Source organism: Aristolochia californica, unplaced genomic scaffold (assembly GCF_029961685.1).
Source record: "Aristolochia californica isolate CCGP_79_NKW_82.1479 unplaced genomic scaffold, dmAriCali1.0.hap1 SCAF_12, whole genome shotgun sequence".
Taxonomy (NCBI): domain Eukaryota; kingdom Viridiplantae; phylum Streptophyta; class Magnoliopsida; order Piperales; family Aristolochiaceae; genus Aristolochia; species Aristolochia californica.
The window spans coordinates 23,968,809-23,989,213 of NW_027181793.1; the positions used below are offsets into that span (position 1 = coordinate 23,968,809).

General features: G+C 38.6%; 3 protein-coding genes across 3 annotated transcripts; 2 read left to right on the top strand and 1 right to left on the bottom strand.

The window, feature by feature from the left end:
* The first annotated feature begins 1,686 nt into the window (after positions 1 to 1,686).
* LOC137945843 (G-type lectin S-receptor-like serine/threonine-protein kinase SD2-5) lies at positions 1,687 to 5,612 on the top strand. The gene is made up of 2 exons (XM_068791900.1): positions 1,687 to 1,813; positions 2,873 to 5,612. The coding sequence occupies exon 2, from the start codon at positions 2,910 to 2,912 to the stop codon at positions 5,361 to 5,363; it is 2,454 nt and encodes an 817-aa protein (XP_068648001.1). The 5' UTR covers positions 1,687 to 1,813; positions 2,873 to 2,909; the 3' UTR covers positions 5,364 to 5,612.
* Positions 5,613 to 6,235: 623 nt separating this feature from the next.
* Positions 6,236 to 9,264, bottom strand: LOC137947031 (equilibrative nucleotide transporter 8-like). Its single transcript, XM_068793322.1, has 3 exons — positions 9,139 to 9,264; positions 7,780 to 8,184; positions 6,236 to 7,096 (listed from the first exon to the last, which is right to left on the bottom strand). Exons 1-3 carry the CDS (start codon positions 9,194 to 9,196, stop codon positions 6,366 to 6,368), a joined length of 1,194 nt encoding a protein of 397 aa, XP_068649423.1. The 5' UTR covers positions 9,197 to 9,264; the 3' UTR covers positions 6,236 to 6,365.
* Positions 9,265 to 15,349: 6,085 nt separating this feature from the next.
* On the top strand, positions 15,350 to 17,993 carry LOC137946939 (uncharacterized). Its single transcript, XM_068793228.1, has 6 exons — positions 15,350 to 15,364; positions 15,514 to 15,618; positions 16,201 to 16,268; positions 16,863 to 16,985; positions 17,270 to 17,336; positions 17,541 to 17,993. The coding sequence occupies exons 2-5, from the start codon at positions 15,564 to 15,566 to the stop codon at positions 17,333 to 17,335; spliced, it is 312 nt and encodes a 103-aa protein (XP_068649329.1). The 5' UTR covers positions 15,350 to 15,364; positions 15,514 to 15,563; the 3' UTR covers position 17,336; positions 17,541 to 17,993.
* The last annotated feature ends 2,412 nt before the right edge of the window (positions 17,994 to 20,405 follow it).

Consider the following 20,405-nt stretch of genomic DNA (forward strand, 5'->3'; position numbering starts at 1 on the left):
GATGGTGGAGAGATTTCGATTCCAGAAGGTACACAAATCAAGATGGGTATTTTGTTCTGGGGATTTGAGAGGCATTTTGAGTCGAAACACAAGAGTTGGGAGAGGCTGGAAATTAAGGGACACACCATGTGAATATATGATCATAGAGATCACTGGCCTGAGATTTAGATTTTATCTTTGATTCCCAATCTCTATTTCTTGTGTTTGATGGTAAGTTGAAGAAGTTGTTAAAAAGGGATTCATTGGGTAACATCTCTTCGGCTTAATGCTGGAAGTCAAGGTTAGGTTAGTTCTGGTTGATTGATAATCAACTTGCAAGTTTACAGTGGCTTTAGTTAAAAAATTGCAACTGGGCGTCTGCTATTTATTACCCTTTATCGAGAAGGACAAATAGTCCATGCTGAGACAGGTGAAAAACAGTAGTGGTTTCACATGAAAACGAAGAAGTCAATGAAATCGTTTGGAGCTTCCCATACTTCTCCTCTACCATGGGTTCATCAAATTTCATTCAGAAACCTATTACAAAGGTTCAAAATCACTAAGAACCCGTTGAAAGAAATAGTTAAAAGCTGTTCCTAGAGTTTCTGAAAGCCAAAGAAAAACTTAAGAACAGATGTGAATAATTAAACAGCTCTGAGAGATACTGTAGCAGTGTCTGAGGTGGGAGTGATCTCATGCTGCATTCACTCATCCCCTTCCAGCAATTCTGCAGCCTCTGCCATACGAGAGTCAACGGCGTCCTTACTGGACGGCAGTAAATAAATGGCTTAATATAGTAGTAATGAGAGTGATACACAAGAGAAAAACAAAGGAACCTTGATGATTAATTGTCAATACTATGACAAACAAGAGAGTCACTCTCCCTAGACCAACTACCCTTTTTTAAGGCCAAAAACCGATAAGTACTAAATTGCAGGGATTAAACAAAGAGGCCTCTTTCTCTTTCTATGATTGAAGAAGTTTCCAAATATTATAAAAAAAAAATTCCATGGGCAGATGTTTACTACTCTACCAGTGTTCACATGGGAAATTTGTTCTGATTCAGTCAACCTAGCTTATCTATTATCATATGGGTAATTTTCAAGATATTCCTCTTTATCAGGGGAATTACAGTTTCTTAAGTGGATCAAGTCTAAGTTTTGGTTATAATTAACAGAAGTTTTTTGTCGCCGGCTGTTAACCCAACCTGATGCAACTTCGTCTAAACACTGAGAAACTAAAATTTATTAATAGTTCTGAGATTTTCCAAGTCGCGTCTCAGCTTGAGATAATACGAAGCACACGGGTTTCACTGAATGGAAAAGCGTATCTGGGCTAGAACTTGGAAAAGCGTTTTAGGTAAAATGAATCAGAACGAGTACTAGATTGACTGGTTAATGAAAAAACAGAAAAAAAAAAAAAGTATAATTCCTGTGCTTAGCCATTAAGAAACGGGCAGTACGGGACCCACATTTTCAAAAGAGAGACCAGGAAACCAGCGACTGGTGCAGTTGGTAGGGAAGCTGGGCGTCTTCGTGCACTGTCTACAAAGTTGGCAATAAATGCAATTGCGTCTGCCACAGGATTGAATTAATCCATCTCGGGTTTAAACCTGAGGAAAAATCCAAACAAGCGAGAGAAACTGAGAAAAAGATCCGTTTCTTGCCAAACGCATAATGACAAGGCTGCTCGAAGGAGACTGCTGAAACTTCTTCAGATTTCTCGGCAGAGTTGGAGGAGAAGATGTAGTCTGTCTGGTGGCTGCTTTTGTCTGCATTGCAGGATACCCTTATATGAACTTTTAAGTCTTTCCTGGGCGGGTTGAGTCAAAGAGGTTAGTCTCAAGTGCGTTTTCCTTTGTTTGAAGCGTGACATTTTCATTACTTCTTGCTTCAAGTTGACGTTCCTTGTGGATAAATAATCCTGTGTCGATATGGGGTTTCTCTGAACCTTGTTGATGTTTTGGTTGATTGTATAACGTCTTTAAATTCATCGACGAATTTGGAGCAACGAGATTAGATTAAGAGAGAGCCCGCTACCTCGTGCTTTATTTTGAAATTTAGTTTTCTGTGATTTTGTGTTATTAATTGAGTAGATAAAGAAAACCCATCAATTCGGTTTGATGAGTTTGGCATTAAGACTATTGATGAAGAAACCAGTTAGACTTGACAAATGAATCTCAGCACTTTTTTCTTTTTTTTGGAGATGACTGTTACTGGTTTTTCTTGTGGATATTCTTCTCTGGGGTGCTTATGAATTTGATAAGTTTACACTATGTTTGCTTTTGTTGAAACCAGTTAGACTTGACAAATGAATCTCAGCACTTTTTTCTTTTTTTTGGAGATGACTGTTACTGGTTTTTCTTGTGGATATTCTTCTCTGGGGTGCTTATGAATTTGATAAGTTTACACTATGTTTGCTTTTGTTTTCGTTTCTCCAACTGTTCACAAAAAAATGATTTTGAGGATCTTACAGTAATATCAGATTACTGACATTAGTTGTAGCGCCGGAAGTAAATATTTGAAATTTCTAATTTCAAGCTACTGTGTCTTTTGTTTTTGGATTTTGTAATATTTGATTTTTAGTGACAAAAACATCAAAGTCACCCCTGAATTTTTCATGACTATTTTCTCACAGCAAGATAGATTAAAGAACAATTTAACTAACTGGTGAACGCATATACCTAATTATGCTTTAAGTGTATGATCTTCTGACAAAAAATGGTTGGGGTGAAGGAGCTCTTGTAGTAATGCTCTTTTTCACCCATTTTGTGTCCCATTGCTGTCTGCAGAAAATCTCTTTCTATAACTTTTCTATCTTCCAAAACTGCTAAGGTCATTACTCACAGGGCTCTAACCAGTTTTTCTTTTTCCTTAATTTTTGTGTTATTTAGCTGGCCTCTAAAGGCACACATCAGGTTCTTGTCGACAATGGGGGTTCAGGTTTTCTTACCTTTGGCATGTGCTTTAAATCTATTTCTTCTTCTTACTCTCTGCAAAACTTGCACGGCCAGCACTCAATCCATAGGAAGGATATCTCCATTCTTTGAGGGGGCTCAGATGAATTGGATCGACAACCAGGGCTTGTTTCTGTTAGCCAACAACAAGAATTTTGCTTTTGGTTTTACTACAACTCGTGCGGATGTCACGTTATTTATGCTAGTTGTGGTTCATACAGGTAGTTCAAGAATTGTTTGGACAGCCAATAGAGACTCTCCAATTGAAAATTCTGACAAGTTCGTGTTTGACAATGATGGGAACGTGTACTTGAGATCAGGCAGTGAGATTGTTTGGTCAACCAATACTTCTGGGAAAGGAGTGACAGCAATGGAACTGCAAGATTCAGGCAACTTGGTTTTGCTAAACAATGATTCCTTACCACTGTGGCAGAGCTTTGGCAACCCCACTGATACTCTTTTATCTGGTCAAAACTTCACTGCTGGAATGAAACTTGTGAGCAGCCCTAATGCTAATGGTTTGAGTTATCATCTTCAAATCACTTCTGGGGATTTTGTTTTCTATGCAAATTTTAAACCACCACAGCCCTATTGGTCCATGCAGAAAGATGGTAGGAGAATCACAAACAAGATTGGCGGTGAAATATACTCCACTGCATTAGATTCCAACACATTGAGAGCCTATGATAAGAGTCTGAATTTACTTTGGCAGTTCATTTTCTCAGACACATCAGACCCCAATGTCACTTGGGCTGCTGTTTTGGGTTCTGATGGAGTGTTCTCATTCTTCAATCTCCAAAATGGAAGGCCAGTTGGACCAGAATCAACAAGAATACCTCAAGATTCATGCCACACACCTGAGCCTTGTGATCCTTACTACATCTGCCATAGTGACAACAGATGCCAGTGTCCAGCTGTTCTTAGCTCTTTTAATTGCAAACCAAATATTGGTTCTCAGTGTAGCACAAAAGATGAGGTTGAGCTCGTAAGCGTTGGAGATGGGCTTGAGTACTTTGCCACTGGTTTTGTTCCACCTGTGGCTAAATCTAACCTATCGAGCTGCAAAAGTTTGTGCATGAATAACTGCTCATGCCATTCTTTGTTCTTTGAAGAGAAGTCAGGAAATTGCTTCTTGTTTAGTGAAATAGGAAGCTTGCAGCAATCTGAGAATGGCTCAACTGCCTATAAAGCATTTATTAAGGTATTGAGCAAAGGAAGTGGCTCAAGTCCGGATGAGGGAGGAACTGACAAGAAACATTTTCCTGTTGCTGTGATTATATCCATTGTTACGGTATTTGTAATCGCTGGTTTAATTTATTGTGGGGTTGTGTGTTACCGGAAGAGGTCAGCCCCAAAACCGGCCAAAAGTTCCTCTGAGGAAGAAGATAACTTCTTGGTGGAATTATCTGGAATGCCCATCCGTTTTAGGTATAAGGACCTTCAAACAGCTACTAATAACTTCACCGTGAAACTCGGCCATGGTGGTTTTGGCTCAGTGTATCATGGGGTACTTCCAGATGGGATGGAAATAGCCGTGAAGAAACTGGAAAGCATTGGTCAAGGCAAAAAAGAGTTTCGAGCAGAAGTTAGCATAATTGGAAGCATCCACCATGTCCATCTTGTGAGGCTTCGTGGCTTTTGTGCTGAAGGGACGCACCGGCTTCTTGCATATGAATACATGGCAAAAGGTTCTCTTGATAGGTGGATATTCCAGAAAAGTGGCAATGATCTATTAGACTGGGATAAAAGATTCAATATAGCTTTAGCAACAGCTAAAGGGTTGGCTTATCTCCATGAGGACTGCAGTGTGAAAATTGTCCACTGTGACATAAAGCCTGAGAATGTGCTATTGGATGAGAATTTTGTCGCAAGGGTATCGGATTTTGGGCTAGCAAAATTGATGACCCGTGAACAAAGCCATGTGTTCACAACACTTAGGGGCACAAGGGGTTACCTTGCACCTGAGTGGATCACAAATTATGCCATATCAGAGAAGAGTGATGTGTATAGTTTTGGCATGGTCTTGCTTGAAATAATTGGTGGAAGAAAGAATTATGACCCCTCAGAAATTTCAGAGAAGGCCCATTTTCCTACTTATGCTTTTAAGAAGGTGGAAGAACGGAAAATGAAGGACATTGTTGATTCAAAGTTGAAATTTGTTGACAAAGATGAGAGAATATCTACGGCAATTAAGGTGGCCTTGTGGTGTATTCAAGAAGATATGCATTTACGACCTTCAATGACTAAAGTGGTTCAAATGCTTGAGGGCCTCTGTGAAGTACCTCTACCACCGACTTCTTCTCAAATTGGGTTTCGACTGTATTCTGGTTTTCTCAAATCTGTTAGTGAAGAGGGCACTTCTTCCGGACCATCAGATCACAATAGCGATGCACATCTTTCAGCTGTAAGGCTATCAGGGCCAAGGTAACTTGGAGCTGCCTGTCCATATCAGTTGATTGTAGAGACTTCCTTTTTACATGACCTTTTCTTCTCTTATATTCTGTTTATACGAGTGTAGTTGTGAAAGTCGCTAGTAGTTTTTTGATAAATTCTAAGATACGAGCTTCCCGTGTAGATATGTTGTTTAATAGAAGCCCACCTGTTCAATACATTAAAAGCCGTCGAAACAAACAAAAGTAAAGATGCCCCAAAGTCATATATTATTTCTATTGCCACATCCTGTAGCATTTATCATGTTTGTACTATAATTATGGTTAGGCATATTTTTTACCAATCAACATGTCCATTTGATCTTGTTTACTTGTCTCAGAGGTAACCTGATTCACAGCAGCTCAAGAAAATCTGATCTTTGGAATAATTCCAACATTTTGATGTTTCAAAAAATGGATATGTTAAATATGCCACTAACTAGATTATTTCCCTTGATCATGGTGTTCACATGGGAAACGTCCAGCTCTGATAACAAAAGTCATTGCAGTACAGTCGCAAATAGGCTATCATTCACATGCACAGGTTGATTCTATGCAGTGGCATTTAATCATTTTGTACTATGTGTTTAGCTCCACTTGCAAAGGAGCCTTGCTCCAAACCTTCAGACCACAAACCATCCAATCTAAGCATACTTTCCCCCAGAAAAAAGACAAATTCTTAACAGCATAATTGTCAAGTTGAATCATTTGATATCATTTTCTCATCAGTACAAAGTGAATAACCTGGGAGAGAAGTACCTAACAATGAATCTTGCTATGAAATATTGAGACAATCTGGCACTCTAGACATGCCCCTCCTGAATTCAAGAGAACTTGAATGCTGGGAAGGATTAATTTGGAGTGTCTCAGACAAAGTGGTGTGTGTCTATTTTGCATGGGCTACTGGAAATAACTTATTTCTTGCATCTGAATTAGAACAGAAAGGTCCATAGGAAATTTTCTATATGAGAGAAAACAGAACACGAGTCAGTTTACAAGCTTTAAATAATCCAGAACCAACCAAGAACTGATCCTCCAACCAAGCCAATTCCCAAAAACAATGCCATCAAAATTCCAGCAGTTTCAGCCTCTTCAATGGATACAATTTTTGTAGCAAGGATCATAACTGAACTTGTCAGATACCCATTCGTTAGCCCAAGACCACTAGTGAGTAATATTATAGGAATTTCCATTCTGAAGAAGGGGGGACCGTGTAGACTTGCTGCAAAGAGAGGATAGAATAAAACTCGTGCCACACAGAACCACGTCACCTTTTTCGTGTTCTTTGGTATCGATGATGTAGTTAGGCACTTTCCCACCAAGTCAGACACATTGTAAGTTGTTATAAGCAAAATTGGATACCAGTCCCTAAGAAGCTTTGAATTGACATTCTCGGTTATGAAGCCTGGAAATATGGAGAGAGTCACTGTATAGATAACCACTAGTCCAAATGCTAACCATTGGATTCTTTTCCATACATCCCAAACTTTTGGCTGTAATTTGAGCTCGGCAGCATTGGTTTCTGTGTTTGTTGAGGTTGTTGACTGACAATGAGTTTCCTTTCTGTGGTACTTGATCACTGGTAACCTATCCAGAATGTTATAAAAGACAATGCATCCCTGCACTATTATGATGCTGACTATGAAGTAGACATGTGCACTTGTTCGTAGGCCTTGTGGAGTTTGAGGAACTGAACCTTTTGTTATTATTCTCAGAAACGCAAGCAGGACACCTGCACCCAGAAGGTGAACTGAAATTTTTCAATGCATTATCCAAGGTAACTTATAAATATGAAACCCATTAGACAATATTTTTTGAACAAGACTAGTACTGTATTTTACTATTAGTACTATTAGTCTTCTGCTAATCTAGTGGGGAAATATTTTACTATTAGTATATGACGACAAATTGTTTATGAATATGAGTTTGGCTGAAGTACAGCTGCTTATCTAGTCACTATCAACAGTCCTCTGCTCGTGTGAAAGTATTTTCCCACTAAATTTACCAACAAAACTAGAAGACAAGAACATTCATATCTGAAGTCCTTCTTCACTTAATCTCAGTCTTGATCCCCAAATGATTGGCCAGCTAATTTTGAAACCAGATCATGCAACATTTGTTCTGGTTTTATCAAGGTATTTTAAGGTGAAGACTGAAGCTCAGCTCCCTGTAAACAGATGGTCCTACACACATCTCACAGTTTCTAAAAACCAACATAAACTGAAGTAGATAACCAAATTTTGGATCGCTGGCTTTTTCGGTTAACTAGTCATGCTACCAAATAAGTATTCTTGTGCCTCAAAATTTTCCATGGTGGGCCCTAATCCATATATTTACAAAAAAAGAAAATTTTTCTAATGATTTTAGTTCAGGAAGAAAGAGAGAGAGATAAATGGGCTCATATGGATAGAATACCTGAACTTGCAGTCCCTGCAAATGTTGCTTGCATGTATCTTTTAGGCAGCTCCCCAACTGAACCGATCAAGGTTCCTCCAATCAATCCATCAGCCAAGCCACAAATTGTAACAACCATAATTGTAACCGTATAAGCTTTATTCCATCTTCTATCACCACTTTGGCATGCCCAATCCATAATAGGGATTGTCAGCAAAGCAACAACAAATAGAGAAAAACCCAGATTCATTCGCAGTTTTACCCCAGGTTTTCTGCTGCACTTACTCAAGCTGACCAGAACAACCAGAACTGGGAGTGAAGAACCCATATAGGCCACAGAGAAAACCTTGTTCACATGCTTCCCTGGATAAAGATTTCCAAAATAATCAACAGCAGTTATAAGAGCATTCCATGGAAGCAAATTACCTGCACCAAGAATGAAGTGGATAAGATATGCTAGGTTATAACTATCTTTTGGCTCCAAGGTCTTCTCACTAGGCTTCCCTGCTTCCATTTCAAATGGGTGAAACTGCCTCGTATTGGTCTTTCAGTGCTAAATATGCTGCATTAAAAAGGTCATTGAGAGCTTCTGGTCTGAGGGAATTTATATAGTAGTACAAGGAGTGTGGATCACGGTGAAGAACAGCTGGGGGAACTGTGGTTTTTATTCTGATACTGCTCTACAACACACGTTTTGGCTTCAATAATGCAGATACCTGACTGGGATATAGCTAGAGAATCAGTTCACTAGGAGTTCCAGTTATTCTAGTGCGAATGAGCGTCTCAGAAAATTCCACATAAGAAGAAAAGAGGTAGTTCTTTCTGATAATACAGGTCATGGTTTAGTGAAGCTCCTGATGCATTTGGCATTGTTTCATTTCCTCCTTTCCCTTTTAACAAGAGGTGATCGTCAATTTCCAAAGCAACCCTAGAGAATGCACCCGACAGTTTTGTTTCTAAGAACAACTAGTAGACAAATTACTTCGAAATTTGTATTTCCTTTCAAATCTTGTTCAAACACTCCAACGTAAAACAGACAAGTAAAGGTAGAAGCATGCGAAACCACGAAATTGCATATTGCACAGTCAGAAATATTTATTCAATTGAAAGCCTTAAAAGGTTGAGAGTTTTTAGCTTGTTTCTGGATCGCACTTTGGATACTTTCCAATGTGCCGTTTCGAATTAGAATGCAGTTAAACTTCAGTGTTCTCCTAAGGAAACGGAGGGGTGAGACTGGATGTACCCATTATCAGTCTCCGTGCCGTCTTTTCATGTCCTCAGTGTGGAACTGATTCTCGTTCTTGCGGCTAGAGAATCTTCAATCAACTCATGGTGCTACGGATGGAAGAGATTAAGACTCTATTAGGGGTGCGAACCTACCGCTTTGTACTCTTCTTGTTTGGTACTTTTTCGCTCGATTTGGGACCGCGCATTCCATGGTCGGCCGTCATATATACCTGCCAAAGCTGTATCCTTCCATAAAGACAAAGTATGAAAATCGATTCAATAGTCTTTGCAGAGTAAAATAATGAATGTGGGGATAAATCTTATCTGAAAAGATCAACCAAAGGTACTGTATCTTGGTGCTTGTGATCTCCGGTTAATGCGACTGCAATCGTCCTGGCCTCGCTTTTGGAAGTTGGACAACGAAATCTTTTACGTTTCGGAGCATTTGAAAATCTCCCGCCGTTGTAGTTGCCAGATCTTTTGTCGGATATATGTTCATTTTACCGTTTAAAAGTTTTAAACGAAGCAATACAAGAATTTTTTTTTTTTAAATTTAAGCTTATTAGATTTTGTATTTTCAGTTGTAACTTGTAATCAAGTTTATCCAATACGAAAAATCATTCGGTGCCAACGGCTATTTTAATCCGTAAAACGGATATCCCAACTATCATGCTGAGATAACCATTTCGCACCAAATAGTAAAAATATTTTTTTATATTTTTATTTTATTTTCTTCTTTTCTACTTGTATCTTTTATTTACACAAACAAGTTATACAAATTTGCCTTGTTTTATAAGATTTTGGGTGATTGTGATATCAACCCTTTTGCCCAAATGCTCAAACGGTAAATGAATAAAAGAAGGTTAGTGTAAGTTACAAGTGAAAGTGAATTACATAAGTAATTTATTTTCACTCGTTGTAGTCATAACCTGAGTGAAAGTGAATTCACTCTATGCGATGAGTGAATTCACTTTCAGTCGTTCATTTCACTCATGGAAAGAAAAAAGGAAGGTTGCTCTACCCTCACGAGACACTCCTCTTATTGCATAGATTTACAAAAACTATTTCAAGGATGATGTTGAGAAGCTCATCATCCCCAACTTTGGCTTGCATAAACGGAGCCATCCAGAACCCAATTCTTCCCAACACATCCCGCAACAATGTCTTCAACCCAATTCTTTCTTCTCTTAATTAATCCATTTTTCCACAAAAATACTGTTATAACGAAGACACTAATCCGAACATATAATCACGAGAATATCAAACCACGAAGCATATAATCAAGGAGAGAAAACGAATATGAGCAGAAAATGAGTAAAACAACCCAAACAGTACCAAAAGCAACGATCTTACATGGTTCAGCGACAGCCTACTCCACGGGAGGAAATGAGAATCCACTAATCGGAAAGGGGTGAAGTTTTGCGGCTTCTAGCATACAAAATTAAAACGGATTTCTCCCTCGACGAACCCCTCTTTCTCTGCGCAAAGAATCCCCCGAAAAACCCTCGTCGTCCTGACCTCTTCTCCTAAAAAAATTCCCAAATAGAGCTCCCGATTTTAACTTCTTAATCGGGTCCCGACAAGGATCCGAACCGGGTAATCGGATTCAAGACACCTGATTAACAAATCTCCACCTTGGTTTGAATTCGATTAATCCTCTCTGAAAGACTGAACCTGTCTATCGCCTTCTCCACCTTGCCCCATAGGGCATCCTCCTTAGGTACTACGAACACCAAACGAAAGTCCAAACCGTGCTTGAACATGAGTGTAGAACCTGAGAGTCTAAATTGAGCAGCATCACTACTCGTGACAACTTCACGGTAGTTAGAGGGCTCTGAAAACTGAATGGTCTCTCACAACAACGACTCCCTATTGCCTCTACTAGTAACACCTGGAAAACCTCACTGCAATCTCTACCTGCAACCACTGTTGCCTCTGTCTACAGCCAATGCTGCATCTGCCTACAGCCACTGGAAGACTTCCCTGCTGCAATGACTCCCTCTGGAATCAACGACTCTTAGCCCTTTGGCAATGGCGAGTCCATGACTCCAACCTCTGGCAACGACGAGTCTCCACAACTCCAGCCTCTAGCAACGGCAAGTCTCCACTACTCCAGCCTTTGGCAATGGTGAGTCTCCACGATTCCAGCCTCTGGCAACGACGAGTCTCCACGATTCCAGCCTCTGGCAACGACGAGTCTCCACGATGTTCCCAACAGACCGGTCTCTGCCACAGGTAATACATAAGCGACCATGTCGGCGTAGCCATATTTATCACCCTCAAACTCCACTTGCTCACTGATATGCCCTAACCGAATATTCCACAGACGAGTCGTGTCAGTATTTGAATTTGAAGATAAGGAACCTATTGCAGTACCTATGACTGTATTGCCCGGAAGCACATAAAGGTTACCAACCTTTTTCTCTTTCATCACAACCAGTGTACCCATACAGGCCTCCAAAAAAAACTCCACCTTCAGTTGTATATTTGCAGCCAAGGGAAACAAGAGAACCTAGAGAAAAAACAAAACTGGTACATGCTGAACTTCTTACAAAATTCTCACTATACCGCCATACATCTTGATCTGAACCGTTCCAATCCCAAATAGTTTTACAGAACGAAAATCCCTATCAAAATTGTACCACCATCTATCGACTGATACGTCGCAGAAAAAATCCTTGATATGACACATGTGGTAGGAGCGGCCCGAATCAAGTATCTACTCATCCTGTGAGTGTGCAACACTCAACTGTGAGAACATATTCTGAACCATCAGAATAATCTTCAGCAACCTCTCCCTTTTCTTTTCTTTTCTCCTTCTCTTTGAGTTTTGGACAATCTTTTGCAAAATGACCTGGTTGATAACAATAAAAGCACTTGCCCCATTTCCCCTTTGACTTCGGCCTCGAACGGCCACTGCCTCCAAAATCCTTCTCCTTCGTTCGCCCTCGAACAAGCAAACCATCTACTTGCTCCTCGCTCCCACTGGTAGACACCTTCTTCCTCAACTCGTTAGAGTATAACGATATCTTTACATCCTCCATAGAGATGGTATCGTGCCCATAGAGCATAGTCGTAACGAAGTGCTCATAGGATGGGGGTAAAAAGCACAACACAATCAGTACTTGATCCTTATCTTCAATGGTAACATCTATATTTCTCAAATCCATAATAATCTTATTGAACTCATTAAGATGTTCTTTGATAGATGTACCTTCCTTCATCCGAAGAGTATAAAGGCGTTGCTTCAAATATAGCTTGTTTGTGAGAGATTTAATCATATAAATACTCTCCATCTTCAGCCACAAACTAGTTGTTGTCATGTCATTTGTAACTTCCCGCAAAACCTCATCGGCCAAACACAACTGAATGGAACTGAGAGTTTTGATGTCAAGATCCTCTTTGGCTTCTTCCGACATCGTAGCTAGAAACTTATCATTTCCATTCAATACTCGTGGAATCCTTGTTGTACTAACAAGGCACGCATCTTCATGCGCCACAAACTGAAACTCATCTGCCAATCAAATTTCTCTAATGTATACTTCGTAGTCATAATTACCAAAATACCCTCGGTCACAAAAATGCTCAGATGTTTAAATCTTCTCTCTGACCTCTCTGATAAACAGAATTTCTTTTCTCTTGTCACTTCCAGAGTCCAACACCGAACAGTGCCCAAAAAACAAAAATTCTTCCTCCTTGGCACTGTCAAACACCACCAACCAGTGCCAAAAAAAAAATAAAAAATTCTTCCTCCTGGACACTGACAGACACCATGAATAGTGCCCAAAAAAAATAATTTCTCTTCTCCTTTCGGTACTTCTAAAAAAAAACACCAAATGGAAGCTCGGGACAGAGAGCTCTCTTCCCGTCAGCGGAAATAGAGAGGAACAAACGGATATCTGGCGCCGTCGTCGGAAAACCTCGCTTTGATACCACTTGTAATAACGAAGACACTAATCCGAGCATATAATCACGACAATATCAAACCATGAAGCATATAATCAAGGAGATAAAACGAATATGAGCAGAAAATGAGTAAAACAACCCAAACAACACAGAAAGCAACGATCTTACGTGGTTCGGCGACAGCCTACTCCATGGGAGGAAACGAGAATCCACTAATCGAAAAGGGGTGAAGCTTTGTGGCTTCTAGCATACATAATTGAAACCGATTTCTCCCTTGACGAACCCCTCTTTCTCTGCGCAGAGAATCCCCCAAAAAACCCTCGTCGTCCCAACCTCTTCTCCTAAAAAAATCCCCAAATCAGAGCTCCCGATTTTAACTTCTTAATCGGGTCCCGACACGGATCTGAACCGGGTAATCGGGTCAGGTCGGTTAATCGGATTCAATACACCCAATTAACAAATACCCACCTCACCAACACTATATCATCCCATTACTTGAACTCTACAATCCCACCTCAAGGAGCGTCACAGGCCGATTCTCCGATTAGATTCCGTTAGCTCGAACATGTATCAGAGGCTCCACAACCACCAATGCTAGTGAAAAAGGGCCAAAAAGAAGGCGACGCCAAAGCTCTGATGTTGATATCATTGAAGGAAAAGAAGTTACGGTGATAGGGTTGTTCGACCTATAGAACGAGGCAAATAAGTGTTCTTCCTCGAAACTACTTGTGTCACCTATGTACATGGACGCCGGGTTGGGGTTCATAAAGAAAAATGTAAATTGAGAAAAAAAAGACTTTCAAGCAAAGAAGAAACACAAAAAAAACAAAAACAAAAAGAATTTTGCAAAGGAGCAGAGAAGGGTTCTTCCCCAAAACCACTTGTGTCAGCTATGTACGTGGTCCTTGTGTTGGGGTTCATAAAGAAAAGTGTAGATTGAGAAAATCCATTTAATAGCAAACTTAATGAATAATTAATAAAATAATTAATTTATTTCTTAATTATTTATTAATTTATCGCAAGTTAAAATCTAACATAGTGCAATTAATAAAAATAGTTAAGTACAACTTGTCAAACGCCTAACCAATATAACCCAAAAGACCTGTCTGTTAAGTGTAGAAAGTCAAGTACCTAACCCATCAATAGTGGACGGAACCACCGCCAACTCTGACACCCACCGTTCCCGTTCCCGTTCCCTACCGTTTTCGTCGGGATTCAAACACGGAACGTGGTGCCCAACTTTGATACTATGTCAAACGCCTAGCCAATACAACCAAAAAAACCAGTTTGTTAAGAGCGAAAAAGCTAAATACCTGACCCATTAGTGGTGGAAGGAACCACGTAACTCTGACACAACTATCTTAAGAGATAATAGACTAACTTTATATAATAAAATATTTTTTTTTATAAATTCATGATGGTTAATATTATATTTAATTACCAGTTTATGAGTGAGAATTTAGATATTACAAAATTATAATTTGATTAACTATTTTAATATTATAAAAGTTAGTATTTGTTTAATTATGTTGTATATATTTAATTAATTAACTAATATATATATATTTTTTAAGTATTTCATAATTTATCACAAGTTAAAATCTATCTTTTAGTTTAACAATAAAAAAGTTAAGTAAAAGTTATAAACTATCAGAATATTTTATTAATAAAAATTCACAAATACTTTATACAGCACTTTCTGTTGCGCACAGGTTCGCTTGGTTCGGAAGTCCCTGTATCATGTAGTTACCGTCTACCAGAATTCAACAAAGGGAGATTGACGGCGAGAGTCGGACACTCTCTCGTTTCTGCAGCCTCTACCTGAAGATGTCGACGACGACCCTTGCACCATGCCCTCTCCGTTACTCTTAACCTTTTTTCCTCTTCGAGAGTATTTAAATTTCCGGCCAACTGGGGAACAAGGAGAACCTCTGACCACATGCTCAGGGGAAGAGAACCCTCGAAGTCATTCCCGCAAAAAGTGCCAACACTTGCCGCGCTAAAGTTTTCCGTAAGTTGAAAATTGCTTTTTCGCATGATAAAAATTGGTACTGCTAAAGGTTCAAGAATGTGATGGCGCGAAAATCGACATTTCCTGGTCTTTCCTTGGTAAATTTCGCAATTTTTACTATCTCTGAAAGGTTGAGTTGCTCGACCACCTTGTTACCATTCATTTTAATGATTTCTTTGTCTAATTTTTTTTGTCAATCCTTTGAATAACAGACGATAACAGCTTGCATACGAGAAGAGAGCTCATTTGTTTGTTGACCACTCCATTTTTGCTCCCTTTACGTTTGGCCGCTAATGGAATATAGTACTTCCTGCCACCGTGTTGCCTATTTGTTAAGCTGAAGTTATGACGATTTTCCTTGAACTCAAGTGCCATCTGTGCCTCAATGGATGTTTTGATGGCAATTTTGTGTTGCTTAAGTTGGCAATCTTGTGTTCCTTCAACTTATATGTTCTGATTCAAGTAGGTTCCTGATTCTTGGTGGTTTTGCTGTAAACATTTGCACAGCAATGTCTTTGATTATGCTACATTTATGTTATATTCATATAGTTATTCTCGGTGACAAGGAATTCTTGTATTATATGTTTTCCTGGTTGATACTGTAAGGGTAGATAGTGAAAACGAGGTTAAGAAAGTAGTTTCCAAGACCAAGGGTCCTGGAATGCTCCGCCCGGCTTTTCATGATACTGGGACATTTGAGAAGGAAGAGAATTCAGGTATTCTTTCTGCCTAATCAGTAAGAGAGTTTATTTCTACACTCAGATGCTATATGTAGTTTTTGGTCTATTGTTTTGAAGTTGCAAACTCTCTCAGTTAAATTACTCATGGAAGTTTTGAATATGAAGGATTGCTTCTACCAAGCTAATCCAATTTGACAAATCAAACTTTGTCTCACAACGATTTTCAAGGAAAAAATAACTATGTATCTTAAATTGAAAAACAATATATTATGTAAAGCTCTTAAAGTATCTTGACACAATGAAGATACTCGGTATGTTGAAGCGATTTTCTTTTCAAATTGGTGAACAAATGTCATACTTTATTGTTTCCCTACTATTTATCAAGTGCTTCTCCCCTTTTAGTTTTACTTGTCTGTTTGCTCGAGAAAAATGGTTGGGTTGAGCAATATCAACCACACAAATTCGCTCACTAATATCTTGCATAACTGCTAAATTTCTCTATAATTGCTCAAGTTTCATCATGTTTATGTCATTCAATAATTTAGGGAAATCATATTTTATTACTTACTCAGTTATCCTCTTGGATTTATTTGAACTTGTGTAATTGCTAGTATGCAGGTGGTATGAACGGTTCAATCATCCTTGAGCTTGATAGACCTGAAAATTCAGGACTCCTATCTGTAAAGGCAAGTGCATACTACATCTGCTTCATATGTCCTTCTTTAAGTACAAACTAGAAAACTTCCACTGAAATTCAAAGATAACAACTTAAATACATAGAAGGAAAAGGAGCAGTTGTTAGAAGTACTGCCATCTATAAAAATAAAAGTGTTTCACTTCTTCTCCATTTATTTCCTTTCTTTTGAGCCTCTGCTTGGGCCAAATCATCAATTTTTATAAGTGCCAAGGGTCGAAACATAAGGAATCAAAGTACCACTTTTATTTCTTGTAATATTATGCTTTGAATCTTCTTGTATCTGACTGTTGGTTGAAGCTGGAGTTTCAACAGTTATTGACAAGCACATTCATATAATTCTTTGTTTTTTTTTTCAAGAAAAAAAGACAAAGGAGATTTTGAACTTTCCTTTAAAATGTTTGGTAGATAATGGGATAGAAATGGTGAATGATGTCTAAGTTTAAAGGCACTCGATATTTTGTATGCTTTGTTTTATGCTAAATTGGAATATAATTGAAATCATTCTCTGCGTTTAATCCTTGTAAAAATTGTACTGATTAGGTTAAATCAACAATCAATGATTAAACTAGCTTTCATTTTGTAGCACCCAAGAACTTGGTTGTATTTTCGGGAGCACATACTATTGGTGGTAAAGGATTTGAAAATCCCACTGTTTTTGACAATTCATATTTCAAAGTCCTTTTGGAGAAACCATGGATGTTTTCAGGTATGTGATAAAACTAACTTTTGATTTTGTTCGGACAAACGAAGCTCTATCTAACATAATTTTTTTTTCCACACTACTATCAGTGGAAGCATTTACTTTCATTTATGTGTTTTTGTAGAAAGAATTGTAAAGATAGCTCTAAAGAACACATTCCAAGTTTCCTTGGGTCCAATTGTCTCTTATCTGTCAAGAAACTATCTTTAAAAGAATTGGGTGGCCCTTTATTTTGTTCCTTTCTAATTTTTCTTCTTTTATATGATCTGAAATTTTGTAACTAATTTCAGGTGGCATGTCAAGCATGGTGGGGCGTCCATCAGACCACGCTTTTGCCCAGGATGAGGAATGCATAAGGTCCTACTATTGCTTATTTTAGTACTAGATGCATTACTCTCTAGACTTTCCAGGTCATAACTATATTCTAGTATAGAGTTTCAGTTGTGTTTTTCTTGTCCTGTTTTATAGACCATGACAGTTTAGATATTATTTTACTTCCAATTGGTCATAAACCTTTTGGCATGAGCTCTCTACGTAAGACAGATTTTTTCTTTGCTGTAGGTGGATTACAGCTTGGGCTGGTGACCCGATGCAATTCTTTGAAGATTTTAAAAGAGCTTATATCAAACTTGTATATTCTGTAGCAAAGTGGAAAAATGCATAGTTTTGTTTTTCTTTATATCTTCTTGTATTGATTTAATGTATTCAACAGCAGCTATATAATCATGATTCTTACAACAATATTCTACTTCCGGCACAGGAGCTTGGTTCTTCCAAACTGATGATATCGGAAATCTACTACAGTTTTGTTTTGAGTTCTAATAACCTGGCTGATTCCTTGGTTCGAAGCTGCCAACATCTTGTTGTGAGAAGTACCGCCCCTGTTGACTAAGTTTCTGGTTGGGTGGTTTTGCTCTGCTGTTGTGCTTTTATGACTTGTATGTGTTATTGAATCTGAATTAATTGCGTTCTCCTTGCTCCTGTATTTTCCTTCAGAGGCTCATATTATGAAATCTCTTTCTCATTTTGAACAAAAAATACAATCTACAGCAGTTTAGACCAGCAAAATTTCTCATCAAATTCAAGAGGAAACGCCTGAGATCACAAAGTGATTGACTGACTCACTTTGCCAGGGGATGTAATGATATGTAAAGTCACACCCGAGAGGCTGAGATTTTAACTGGAATGAAGACACCCACCCGGCCACCCCTGCACTTGTGAGCCTTCTCCAGCTTTTTGTTTCTTGTTGGACAGGGATGACTTCTCTCCAATCGCCGGTACGCCCTTTGAATAATCTGATATATACTGTTGTCCTGTTCCATCCCTGCCATTTTCATGGTTCAATTGGCGGGTCCTTTTCCTGTTAACAGAAACAGGGACTATACAATGACTTGCAGTGGTTGGTCGGTGGCACATTCTTTTCCTCATCCGAAATCCCCTTATGAAAATGCCTCCTCCATCCTCTTTCCCCCTCTCTTGCTTTCGTCTCTTCTGCTCCAACCTTTCATTTAAGGATTTGACCAAAAAAACAAGCCTTTCAATGGAAAACTAGATCAAACCCACTCCAGGCAGAGCTGCAACCTGGATAGTTCTGTTCCTTTTTTCAAAAATTTCCATTTCTTAAATTATTTTACTTTGCCTCTTGCACCTGCACCAATTTCAATCCCAACCGTCTTTTGTGGGGTAACTCCCCTGGGGCCCACAAAATGCAGGTGATAAATCATGACGATGAGGAAACACGCCACATGTTCTGTAATACGTGTAACGGTGTAAGTCCTAAGGTGATGATTTAACCACACGAGTTACTTAAAGGGGGCCCGTCCAACACGTGCGATGACACAGAATGTTGCCTGCGTTGGCGGAGCAGCCCAGCATACGGTAGTCAGGGCCAACCCCTCTTGCCAGGAAATGTAGGTCTGGTTGCCCCTCTGCAAACCGGCACCTGACCACAATTTGACTCACCTTGTGGGCCCTTCCCTTGTGGTCCATGTCTGGTCAATACTCTTATTTATTTTCATATTAAATTATAAAAAAAAAAGTAATGGGTGAAATGGGATTATCATTTTTCGGAAATTATGATATGATTAGTGTGTTAGTTTAATGAATTTAAAGCTATAAATAAGGTTATTAATCAATCTGGCCTTCAACTTTTGAAGCACTTAAACTAATCACTAGCTTATGGAATTAATTATTAATCTTTGACTCCAAATAAATACCAATAAATAAGTGGTTAATTGATAATTTTCCAAAGCTTATTAGGCATTACTTAACTTATAAATATCCATATGTGTTTTAATAATAATTAAAATAAAGTTGAGAGTGGATTTTAAGTTAATTAATGAGATTAAAAGTTTATCCTTCTACGATTAAATAAAAGCAAAAGTTAAAATCACCAAGGCACATTTAATTGGAAAAATTAAGTACTATATTTAATAGTAATCATCACTTAATTTGTATTTTTATTTTTTAATATTTTTTAATTTTGATTTCCATAGTTGATGATAAGGCAAAATGTACACGCTAAGCCAAACGCCACCAAATCCGTCAATTGCTTTGCTTCCCCACTGGTGGCCCACCCCCTCATGAACGACATAACACCGACAACCGAGCCTTATCACAAGCCTTGTCGCCGCCTCATTATTGCCTCCCGGCTCGCTCAATCTCAAGTTCCCCCTTGGGGTATTTTGGTCATGTTATTATATTTTAGAAATTAAATATTATCACTAAATTAGTCCGATGTAATAAATCTGCCACCTCAGCATCTGGTTCCCGTATTTCTTTTTCCGTCTTATCCAGTTGTCTAATTTAATATTAGAGAATGGAAAAAAAAATCTACAGTTTACGCTTTGAGTGGGCCAGGTGCTGTGGAGGATGTCGGACTATAAGCACCCTCATAAATTTATTTCCAATCATACCCTTTTATGCTATGTGGGCCCTGTGATGAACGTCGAAACCCATATTAGTAGCAACTAATTATTGCAACCGTTGGTTAAAGCAGGGCTAGGCCTTAGGCATCCTTTTGATTTTGGGTGGCTTAAAAAAATTCGAAAATGGTCTTTGTAAAGTTACTGTCAAGATCAGCTTCCAAATTTGGTATCTTTTTACGACTCTGCCATCTTTGGTCGATTCGGGGTGGGTTTTAAGAAATAGTAATAACCCGGTCCGGCCTTCTCCATTTCGGAGGGTGTTTCAAATTTATCTTTACTTTTATACGGTTTTCGTAAATAAAATAAAATAAAATAAATATATGTGGTAAAACCCTAAGGGACATAAGATGAAAAAACCCATTCGATCCCAACTTGTGGCAGGGTGGAGGACGGATATTAGCCCATTGATGAGGGTAATGGAGTAATTTCATTAAATATTTGAGTTTTTTTAATTTATATGAGGATTTTTTTTTTTTCCATTTTTTAATGACGGGAGCGG

Excerpts from the sequence above, each read along its gene's own strand:
- LOC137945843 (XM_068791900.1), top strand. The coding sequence starts at position 2,910 with ATGGGGGTTCAGGTTTTCTTACCTTTGGCATGTGCTTTAAATCTATTT.
- LOC137947031 (XM_068793322.1), bottom strand. The coding sequence starts at position 9,196 with ATGGAATGCGCGGTCCCAAATCGAGCGAAAAAGTACCAAACAAGAAGA. Across the intron at positions 8,185-9,138 it reads AACAAGAAGAGTACAAAGCG|GTAATTTGCTTCCATGGAAT; the intron begins GTAGGTTCGCAC and ends TTCTTGGTGCAG. Across the intron at positions 7,097-7,779 it reads TGCAGGGACTGCAAGTTCAG|GTGTCCTGCTTGCGTTTCTG; the intron begins GTATTCTATCCA and ends TTCTGGGTGCAG.
- LOC137946939 (XM_068793228.1), top strand. The coding sequence starts at position 15,564 with ATGCTCCGCCCGGCTTTTCATGATACTGGGACATTTGAGAAGGAAGAG. Across the intron at positions 15,619-16,200 it reads TGAGAAGGAAGAGAATTCAG|GTGGTATGAACGGTTCAATC; the intron begins GTATTCTTTCTG and ends GCTAGTATGCAG. Across the intron at positions 16,986-17,269 it reads GAAACCATGGATGTTTTCAG|GTGGCATGTCAAGCATGGTG; the intron begins GTATGTGATAAA and ends AACTAATTTCAG.